Source organism: Oncorhynchus masou, unplaced genomic scaffold (assembly GCF_036934945.1).
Source record: "Oncorhynchus masou masou isolate Uvic2021 unplaced genomic scaffold, UVic_Omas_1.1 unplaced_scaffold_1712, whole genome shotgun sequence".
NCBI classification, from domain to species: Eukaryota; Metazoa; Chordata; class Actinopteri; order Salmoniformes; family Salmonidae; genus Oncorhynchus; species Oncorhynchus masou.
In genome coordinates this window covers 90,821-102,917 of record NW_027007282.1, presented here as the reverse complement: position 1 = coordinate 102,917, position 12,097 = coordinate 90,821, and the positions used below count along the sequence as shown (strand labels likewise).

Genomic DNA, 12,097 nt, shown 5'->3' with positions numbered 1-12,097 from the left:
TCCTGTGTGTGTGTGTGTGTGTGTGTGATGTACCTGATCGTAGTTGTCCGTAGTTGTCCTGTGTGTGTGTGTGTGTGTGTACCTGATCGTAGTTGTCCTGTGTGTGTGTGTGTGTGTGTGTGTACCTGATCGTAGTTGTCCTGTATGTGTGTGTGTGTGTACCTGATCGTAGTTGTCCTGTGTGTGTGTGTGTGTGTGTACCTGATCGTAGTTGTCCTGTGTGTGTGTGCGTGTGTGTACCTGATCGTAGTTGTCCTGTGTTGTGTGTGTGTGTGTGTGTACCTGATGAGTTGTCCGTAGTTGTCCTGTGTGTGTGTGTGTGTGTGTACCTGATCGTAGTTGTCCTGTGTGTGTGTGTGTGTGTGTGTACCTGATCGTAGTTGTGTGTGTGTGTGTGTGTGTACCTGATCGTAGTTGTCCTGTGTGTGTGTACCTGATCGTAGTTGCCCTGTGTGTGTGTGTGTGTGTGTGTGCGTGTGTGTGTGCGTGTGTGTGTGTGTACCTGATCGTAGTTGTCCTGGCCATGGAAGAATGGCTCTTTCAGGAAGATCATACTGGCCAACATGCAGCCTAGACTCCACATGTCCAGACTGTAGTCATATAGCTACGAACACAACAAGGACAACACACAACACTGGAAAAATACTCTACAACAAAATTATTATTTTTTTTAAATCACATTGTAGTTCATTGAACAATATCCATGTATTGGTACTTCTGTAAACATACTACTATTGAACATACTCATGTTAGCAGACAGATATATGTGTTGATGTAACCAGTATTAAAGCAAAACGTGCATGGTGATGTACTGCAGGGTATGTGGGATGTCCACATTGTGTAAGTAGTGGGAGGCCTGTTAGTAACTAGTGTCTACCTGATAGTCCACATTGTGTTAATAACTAGTGTCTACCTGATAGTCCACATTGTGTTAGTAACTAGTGTCTGTGTGTGTGTGTGTGTGTACCTGATAGTCCACATTGTGTTAGTAACTAGTGTCTACCTGATAGTCCACATTGTGTCTACCTGATAGTCCACATTGTGTTAGTAACTAGTGTCTACCTGATAGTCCACATTGTGTTAGTAACTAGTGTCTACCTGATAGTCCACATTGTGTTAGTAACTAGTGTCTACCCGATAGTCCACATTGTGTTAGTAACTAGTGTCTACCTGATAGTCCACATTGTGTTAGTAACTAGTGTCTACCTGATAGTCCACATTGTGTCTACCCGATAGTCCACATTGTGTTAGTAACTAGTGTCTACCTGATAGTCCACATTGTGTTAGTAACTAGTGTCTACCTGATAGTCCACATTGTGTCCACCCGATAGCCCACATTGTGTTAGTAACTAGTGTCTACCTGATAGTCCACATTGTGTCTACCCGATAGTCCACATTGTGTCTACCCGATAGTCCACATTGTGTCTACCCGATAGTCCACATTGTGTCTACCCGATAGTCCACATTGTGTCTACCCGATAGTCCACATTGTGTCTACCCGATAGTCCACATTGTGTTAATAACTAGTGTCTACCTGATAGTCCACATTGTGTTAGTAACTAGTGTCTACCCGATAGTCCACATTGTGTTAGTAACTAGTGTCTACCTGATAGTCCACATTGTGTTAGTAACTAGTGTCTACCCGATAGTCCACATTGTGTCCACCCGATAGCCCACATTGTGTTAATAACTAGTGTCTACCCGATAGTCCACATTGTGTCCACCCGATAGCCCACATTGTGTCCACCCGATAGTCCACATTGTGTCCACCCGATAGCCCACATTGTGTTAATAACTAGTGTCTACCTGATAGTCCACATTGTGTCTACCTGATAGTCCACATTGTGTTAGTAACTAGTGTCTACCTGATAGTCCACATTGTGTTAATAACTAGTGTCTACCTGATAGTCCACATTGTGTTAGTAACTAGTGTCTACCCGATAGTCCACATTGTGTTAATAACTAGTGTCTACCTGATGGTCCACATTGTGTTAATAACTAGTGTCTACCTGATAGTCCACATTGTGTCTACCTGATAGTCCACATTGTGTCCACCTGATAGTCCACATTGTGTCCACCCGATAGCCCACATTGTGTTAATAACTAGTGTCTACCTGATAGTCCACATTGTGTCTACCTGATAGTCCACATTGCGTTAATAACTAGTGTCTACCTGATAGTCCACATTGTGTTAGTAACTAGTGTCTACCTGATAGTCCACATTGTGTCTACCTGATAGTCCACATTGTGTTAATAACTAGTGTCTACCTGATAGTCCACATTGTGTTAATAACTAGTGTCTACCTGATAGTCCACATTGTGTCTACCTGATAGTCCACATTGTGTTAGTAACTAGTGTCTACCCGATAGCCCACATTGTGTTAGTAACTAGTGTCTACCTGATAGTCCACATTGTGTCCACCCGATAGCCCACATTGTGTTAATAACTAGTGTCTACCCGATAGTCCACATTGTGTTAATAACTAGTGTCTACCCGATAGTCCACATTGTGTTAGTAACTAGTGTCTACCCGATAGTCCACATTGTGTTAATAACTAGTGTCTACCTGATAGTCCACATTGTGTTAGTAACTAGTGTCTACCCGATAGTCCACATTGTGTTAGTAACTAGTGTCCACCCGATAGTCCACATTGTGTCCACCCGATAGCCCACATTGTGTTAATAACTAGTGTCTACCCGATAGTCCACATTGTGTTAATAACTAGTGTCTACCTGATAGTCCACATTGTGTTAGTAACTAGTGTCTACCTGATAGTCCACATTGTGTCTACCTGATAGTCCACATTGTGTTAGTAACTAGTGTCTACCCGATAGTCCACATTGTGTTAATAACTAGTGTCTACCCGATAGTCCACATTGTGTCTACCTGATAGTCCACATTGTGTTAGTAACTAGTGTCTACCTGATAGTCCACATTGTGTTAATAACTAGTGTCTACCCGATAGTCCACATTGTGTCTACCTGATAGTCCACATTGTGTTAGTAACTAGTGTCTACCCGATAGTCCACATTGTATTAATAACTAGTGTCTACCTGATAGTCCACATTGTGTTAGTAACTAGTGTCTACCTGATAGTCCACATTGTGTTAGTAACTAGTGTCTACCTGATAGTCCACATTGTGTTAGTAACTAGTGTCTACCTGATAGTCCACATTGTGTTAATAACTAGTGTCTACCTGATAGTCCACATTGTGTCTACCTGATAGTCCACATTGTGTTAGTAACTAGTGTCTACCTGATAGTCCACATTGTGTTAGTAACTAGTGTCTACCTGATAGTCCACATTGTGTTAATAACTAGTGTCTACCCGATAGCCCACATTGTGTTAATAACTAGTGTCTACCTGATAGTCCACATTGTGTTAATAACTAGTGTCTACCCGATAGTCCACATTGTGTCTACCTGATAGTCCACATTGTGTTAGTAACTAGTGTCTACCCGATAGTCCACATTGTGTTAATAACTAGTGTCTACCTGATAGTCCACATTGTGTTAGTAACTAGTGTCTACCTGATAGTCCACATTGTGTTAATAACTAGTGTCTACCCGATAGTCCACATTGTGTTAATAACTAGTGTCTACCCGATAGTCCACATTGTGTCTACCTGATAGTCCACATTGTGTTAGTAACTAGTGTCTACCCGATAGTCCACATTGTGTTAGTAACTAGTGTCTACCCGATAGTCCACATTGTGTTAGTAACTAGTGTCTACCTGATAGTCCACATTGTGTTAATAACTAGTGTCCACCCGATAGTCCACATTGTGTTAATAACTAGTGTCTACCCGATAGTCCACATTGTGTTAATAACTAGTGTCCACCCGATAGTCCACATTGTGTTAGTAACTAGTGTCTACCCGATAGTCCACATTGTGTTAGTAACTAGTGTCTACCCGATAGTCCACATTGTGTTAATAACTAGTGTCCACCCGATAGTCCACATTGTGTTAATAACTAGTGTCTACCCGATAGTCCACATTGTGTTAATAACTAGTGTCTACCCGATAGTCCACATTGTGTCTACCTGATAGTCCACATTGTGTTAGTAACTAGTGTCTACCCGATAGTCCACATTGTGTTAGTAACTAGTGTCTACCCGATAGTCCACATTGTGTTAATAACTAGTGTCCACCCGATAGTCCACATTGTGTTAATAACTAGTGTCTACCCGATAGTCCACATTGTGTTAATAACTAGTGTCCACCCGATAGTCCACATTGTGTTAGTAACTAGTGTCTACCCGATAGTCCACATTGTGTTAATAACTAGTGTCCACCCGATAGTCCACATTGTGTTAATAACTAGTGTCTACCTGATAGTCCACATTGTGTCTACCTGATAGTCCACATTGTGTTAATAACTAGTGTCTACCTGATAGTCCACATTGTGTCTACCTGATAGTCCACATTGTGTTAGTAACTAGTGTCTACCCGATAGCCCACATTGTGTTAGTAACTAGTGTCTACCTGATAGTCCACATTGTGTTAATAACTAGTGTCTACCCGATAGTCCACATTGTGTTAATAACTAGTGTCTACCCGATAGTCCACATTGTGTTAGTAACTAGTGTCTACCCGATAGTCCACATTGTGTTAATAACTAGTGTCTACCCGATAGTCCACATTGTGTTAGTAACTAGTGTCCACCCGATAGTCCACATTGTGTCCACCCGATAGCCCACATTGTGTTAATAACTAGTGTCTACCCGATAGTCCACATTGTGTTAATAACTAGTGTCTACCTGATAGTCCACATTGTGTTAATAACTAGTGTCCACCCGATAGTCCACATTGTGTTAATAACTAGTGTCTACCTGATAGTCCACATTGTGTCTACCTGATAGTCCACATTGTGTTAATAACTAGTGTCTACCTGATAGTCCATATTGTGTCTACCTGATAGTCCACATTGTGTTAGTAACTAGTGTCTACCTGATAGTCCACATTGTGTTAATAACTAGTGTCTACCTGATAGTCCACATTGTGTCTACCCGATAGTCCACATTGTGTTAGTAACTAGTGTCTACCCGATAGTCCACATTGTGTTAGTAACTAGTGTCTACCTGATGGCCCACATTGTGTTAGTAACTAGTGTCTACCTGATAGTCCACATTGTGTTAATAACTAGTGTCTACCCGATAGTCCACATTGTGTTAATAACTAGTGTCTACCCGATAGTCCACATTGTGTTAGTAACTAGTGTCTACCCGATAGTCCACATTGTGTTAATAACTAGTGTCTACCCGATAGTCCACATTGTGTTAGTAACTAGTGTCCACCCGATAGTCCACATTGTGTCCACCCGATAGCCCACATTGTGTTAATAACTAGTGTCTACCCGATAGTCCACATTGTGTTAATAACTAGTGTCTACCTGATAGTCCACATTGTGTTAATAACTAGTGTCTACCTGATAGTCCACATTGTGTTAGTAACTAGTGTCTACCTGATAGTCCACATTGTGTCTACCTGATAGTCCACATTGTGTTAGTAACTAGTGTCTACCTGATAGTCCACATTGTGTTAGTAACTAGTGTCTACCCGATAGTCCACATTGTGTTAATAACTAGTGTCTACCCGATAGTCCACATTGTGTTAATAACTAGTGTCTACCCGATAGCCCACATTGTGTTAATAACTAGTGTCTACCCGATAGTCCACATTGTGTCTACCTGATAGTCCACATTGTGTTAATAACTAGTGTCTACCTGATAGTCCACATTGTGTTAGTAACTAGTGTCTACCTGATAGTCCACATTGTGTTAGTAACTAGTGTCTACCCGATAGTCCACATTGTGTTAATAACTAGTGTCCACCCGATAGTCCACATTGTGTTAATAACTAGTGTCTACCCGATAGTCCACATTGTGTTAATAACTAGTGTCCACCCGATAGTCCACATTGTGTTAGTAACTAGTGTCTACCCGATAGTCCACATTGTGTTAATAACTAGTGTCCACCCGATAGTCCACATTGTGTTAATAACTAGTGTCTACCCGATAGTCCACATTGTGTTAATAACTAGTGTCTACCCGATAGTCCACATTGTGTCTACCTGATAGTCCACATTGTGTTAGTAACTAGTGTCTACCCGATAGTCCACATTGTGTTAGTAACTAGTGTCTACCCGATAGTCCACATTGTGTTAATAACTAGTGTCCACCTGATAGTCCACATTGTGTTAATAACTAGTGTCTACCCGATAGTCCACATTGTGTTAATAACTAGTGTCCACCCGATAGTCCACATTGTGTTAGTAACTAGTGTCTACCCGATAGTCCACATTGTGTTAATAACTAGTGTCCACCCGATAGTCCACATTGTGTTAATAACTAGTGTCTACCTGATAGTCCACATTGTGTCTACCTGATAGTCCACATTGTGTTAATAACTAGTGTCTACCTGATAGTCCACATTGTGTTAGTAACTAGTGTCTACCTGATAGTCCACATTGTGTTAATAACTAGTGTCCACCCGATAGTCCACATTGTGTTAGTAACTAGTGTCTACCCGATAGTCCACATTGTGTTAATAACTAGTGTCTACCTGATAGTCCACATTGTGTCTACCTGATAGTCCACATTGTGTTAGTAACTAGTGTCTACCCGATAGCCCACATTGTGTTAGTAACTAGTGTCTACCTGATAGTCCACATTGTGTTAATAACTAGTGTCTACCCGATAGTCCACATTGTGTTAATAACTAGTGTCTACCCGATCGTCCACATTGTGTTAGTAACTAGTGTCTACCCGATAGTCCACATTGTGTTAATAACTAGTGTCTACCCGATAGTCCACATTGTGTTAGTAACTAGTGTCCACCCGATAGTCCACATTGTGTCCACCCGATAGCCCACATTGTGTTAATAACTAGTGTCTACCCGATAGTCCACATTGTGTTAATAACTAGTGTCTACCTGATAGTCCACATTGTGTTAATAACTAGTGTCTACCTGATAGTCCACATTGTGTTAGTAACTAGTGTCTACCCGATAGTCCACATTGTGTTAATAACTAGTGTCCACCCGATAGTCCACATTGTGTTAATAACTAGTGTCTACCTGATAGTCCATATTGTGTCTACCTGATAGTCCACATTGTGTTAATAACTAGTGTCTACCTGATAGTCCATATTGTGTCTACCTGATAGTCCACATTGTGTTAGTAACTAGTGTCTACCCGATAGCCCACATTGTGTTAGTAACTAGTGTCTACCTGATAGTCCACATTGTGTTAATAACTAGTGTCTACCCGATAGTCCACATTGTGTTAGTAACTAGTGTCTACCCGATAGTCCACATTGTGTTAATAACTAGTGTCTACCCGATAGTCCACATTGTGTTAGTAACTAGTGTCTACCCGATAGTCCACATTGTGTTAATAACTAGTGTCTACCCGATAGTCCACATTGTGTTAGTAACTAGTGTCTACCCGATAGTCCACATTGTGTTAGTAACTAGTGTCCACCCGATAGCCCACATTGTGTTAATAACTAGTGTCTACCCGATAGTCCACATTGTGTTAATAACTAGTGTCTACCTGATAGTCCACATTGTGTTAGTAACTAGTGTCTACCTGATAGTCCACATTGTGTTAATAACTAGTGTCTACCTGATAGTCCACATTGTGTTAGTAACTAGTGTCTACCTGATAGTCCACATTGTGTCTACCTGATAGTCCACATTGTGTTAGTAACTAGTGTCTACCTGATAGTCCACATTGTGTTAATAACTAGTGTCTACCTGATAGTCCACATTGTGTTAGTAACTAGTGTCTACCTGATAGTCCACATTGTGTTAGTAACTAGTGTCTACCTGATAGTCCACATTGTGTTAGTAACTAGTGTCTACCTGATAGTCCACATTGTGTCTACCTGATAGTCCACATTGTGTTAGTAACTAGTGTCTACCTGATAGTCCACATTGTGTCTACCTGATAGTCCACATTGTGTTAATAACTAGTGTCTACCCGATAGCCCACATTGTGTTAATAACTAGTGTCTACCTGATAGTCCACATTGTGTTAATAACTAGTGTCTACCCGATAGTCCACATTGTGTCTACCTGATAGTCCACATTGTGTTAGTAACTAGTGTCTACCCGATAGTCCACATTGTGTTAATAACTAGTGTCTACCCGATAGTCCACATTGTGTTAATAACTAGTGTCTACCCGATAGTCCACATTGTGTCTACCTGATAGTCCACATTGTGTTAGTAACTAGTGTCTACCTGATAGTCCACATTGTGTTAATAACTAGTGTCCACCCGATAGTCCACATTGTGTTAGTAACTAGTGTCTACCCGATAGTCCACATTGTGTTAATAACTAGTGTCTACCCGATAGTCCACATTGTGTTAATAACTAGTGTCCACCCGATAGTCCACATTGTGTTAGTAACTAGTGTCTACCCGATAGTCCACATTGTGTTAGTAACTAGTGTCTACCCGATAGTCCACATTGTGTTAATAACTAGTGTCTACCCGATAGTCCACATTGTGTTAGTAACTAGTGTCTACCCGATAGTCCACATTGTGTTAATAACTAGTGTCCACCCGATAGTCCACATTGTGTTAGTAACTAGTGTCTACCCGATAGTCCACATTGTGTTAATAACTAGTGTCTACCTGATAGTCCACATTGTGTTAGTAACTAGTGTCCACCTGATAGTCCACATTGTGTCTACCTGATAGTCCACATTGTGTTAGTAACTAGTGTCTACCTGATAGTCCACATTGTGTTAGTAACTAGTGTCTACCTGATAGTCCACATTGTGTCTACCTGATAGTCCACATTGTGTTAATAACTAGTGTCTACCTGATAGTCCACATTGTGTTAATAACTAGTGTCTACCCGATAGTCCACATTGTGTTAGTAACTAGTGTCTACCTGATAGTCCACATTGTGTTAATAACTAGTGTCCACCCGATAGTCCACATTGTGTTAATAACTAGTGTCTACCCGATAGTCCACATTGTGTTAATAACTAGTGTCTACCCGATAGTCCACATTGTGTTAGTAACTAGTGTCTACCCGATAGTCCACATTGTGTTAGTAACTAGTGTCTACCCGATAGTCCACATTGTGTTAATAACTAGTGTCCACCCGATAGTCCACATTGTGTTAATAACTAGTGTCTACCTGATAGTCCACATTGTGTTAATAACTAGTGTCTACCCGATAGTCCACATTGTGTCTACCTGATAGTCCACATTGTGTTAGTAACTAGTGTCTACCCGATAGTCCACATTGTGTTAATAACTAGTGTCTACCTGATAGTCCACATTGTGTTAGTAACTAGTGTCTACCTGATAGTCCACATTGTGTTAATAACTAGTGTCTACCCGATAGTCCACATTGTGTCTACCTGATAGTCCACATTGTGTTAGTAACTAGTGTCTACCCGATAGTCCACATTGTGTTAGTAACTAGTGTCTACCCGATAGTCCACATTGTGTTAATAACTAGTGTCCACCCGATAGTCCACATTGTGTTAATAACTAGTGTCTACCCGATAGTCCACATTGTGTTAATAACTAGTGTCCACCCGATAGTCCACATTGTGTTAGTAACTAGTGTCTACCCGATAGTCCACATTGTGTTAATAACTAGTGTCCACCCGATAGTCCACATTGTGTTAATAACTAGTGTCTACCTGATAGTCCATATTGTGTCTACCTGATAGTCCACATTGTGTTAGTAACTAGTGTCTACCTGATAGTCCACATTGTGTTAATAACTAGTGTCTACCTGATAGTCCACATTGTGTCTACCTGATAGTCCACATTGTGTTAGTAACTAGTGTCTACCCGATAGCCCACATTGTGTTAGTAACTAGTGTCTACTTGATAGTCCACATTGTGTTAATAACTAGTGTCTACCCGATAGTCCACATTGTGTTAGTAACAAGTGTCTACCCGATAGTCCACATTGTGTTAATAACTAGTGTCTACCTGATAGTCCACATTGTGTTAGTAACTAGTGTCTACCCGATAGTCCACATTGTGTTAGTAACTAGTGTCCACCCGATAGTCCACATTGTGTCCACCCGATAGCCCACATTGTGTTAATAACTAGTGTCTACCCGATAGTCCACATTGTGTTAATAACTAGTGTCTACCTGATAGTCCACATTGTGTTAATAACTAGTGTCCACCCGATAGTCCACATTGTGTTAGTAACTAGTGTCTACCCGATAGTCAACATTGTGTCTACCTGATAGTCCACATTGTGTTAATAACTAGTGTCTACCCGATAGTCCACATTGTGTTAATAACTAGTGTCTACCCGATAGTCCACATTGTGTTAATAACTAGTGTCTACCCGATAGTCCACATTGTGTTAATAACTAGTGTCCACCCGATAGTCCACATTGTGTTAATAACTAGTGTCTACCCGATAGTCCACATTGTGTTAATAACTAGTGTCCACCCGATAGTCCACATTGTGTTAATAACTAGTGTCCACCCGATAGTCCACATTGTGTTAATAACTAGTGTCCACCCGATAGTCCACATTGTGTTAGTAACTAGTGTCTACCCGATAGTCCACATTGTGTTAGTAACTAGTGTCTACCCGATAGTCCACATTGTGTTAATAACTAGTGTCTACCCGATAGTCCACATTGTGTTAGTAACTAGTGTCTACCCGATAGTCCACATTGTGTTAATAACTAGTGTCCACCCGATAGTCCACATTGTGTTAGTAACTAGTGTCTACCCGATAGTCCACATTGTGTTAATAACTAGTGTCCACCCGATAGTCCACATTGTGTTAATAACTAGTGTCTACCTGATAGTCCACATTGTGTTAGTAACTAGTGTCCACCTGATAGTCCACATTGTGTTAGTAACTAGTGTCTACCTGATAGTCCACATTGTGTTAGTAACTAGTGTCTACCTGATAGTACACATTGTGTCTACCTGATAGTCCACATTGTGTTAATAACTAGTGTCTACCTGATAGTCCACATTGTGTTAATAACTAGTGTCCACCCGATAGTCCACATTGTGTTAGTAACTAGTGTCTACCTGATGGTCCACATTGTGTTAATAACTAGTGTCTACCTGATGGTCCACATTGTGTTAATAACTAGTGTCTACCCGATAGTCCACATTGTGTCCACCCGATAGCCCACATTGTGTTAATAACTAGTGTCTACCCGATAGTCCACATTGTGTTAGTAACTAGTGTCTACCCGATAGTCCACATTGTGTTAATAACTAGTGTCTACCCGATAGTCCACATTGTGTTAGTAACTAGTGTCTACCCGATAGTCCACATTGTGTTAATAACTAGTGTCCACCCGATAGTCCACATTGTGTTAGTAACTAGTGTCTACCCGATAGTCCACATTGTGTTAATAACTAGTGTCTACCTGATAGTCCACATTGTGTTAGTAACTAGTGTCCACCTGATAGTCCACATTGTGTCTACCTGATAGTCCACATTGTGTTAGTAACTAGTGTCTACCTGATAGTCCACATTGTGTTAGTAACTAGTGTCTACCTGATAGTCCACATTGTGTCTACCTGATAGTCCACATTGTGTTAATAACTAGTGTCTACCTGATAGTCCACATTGTGTTAATAACTAGTGTCTACCCGATAGTCCACATTGTGTTAGTAACTAGTGTCTACCTGATAGTCCACATTGTGTTAATAACTAGTGTCCACCCGATAGTCCACATTGTGTTAATAACTAGTGTCTACCCGATAGTCCACATTGTGTTAATAACTAGTGTCTACCCGATAGTCCACATTGTGTTAGTAACTAGTGTCTACCCGATAGTCCACATTGTGTTAGTAACTAGTGTCTACCCGATAGTCCACATTGTGTTAATAACTAGTGTCCACCCGATAGTCCACATTGTGTTAATAACTAGTGTCTACCTGATAGTCCACATTGTGTTAATAACTAGTGTCTACCCGATAGTCCACATTGTGTCTACCTGATAGTCCACATTGTGTTAGTAACTAGTGTCTACCCGATAGTCCACATTGTGTTAATAACTAGTGTCTACCTGATAGTCCACATTGTGTTAGTAACTAGTGTCTACCTGATAGTCCACATTGTGTT

At 40.8% G+C, this 12,097-nt stretch overlaps 1 protein-coding gene across 1 annotated transcript in view; it reads right to left on the bottom strand.

Annotated features, from left to right (window-relative positions):
• Nucleotides 1–502: 502 nt before the first annotated feature.
• LOC135532066 (casein kinase II subunit alpha'-like) overlaps nt 503–12,097 on the bottom strand; it is a gene marked incomplete at its 3' end in the record, with an annotated part of 36,045 nt that continues 24,450 nt past the window's right edge. The window contains exon 5 of the mRNA XM_064959712.1: nt 503–604. Within this exon, the coding sequence (XP_064815784.1) occupies nt 503–604 (102 nt within the window). The remainder of the gene's footprint in view (nt 605–12,097) is intronic.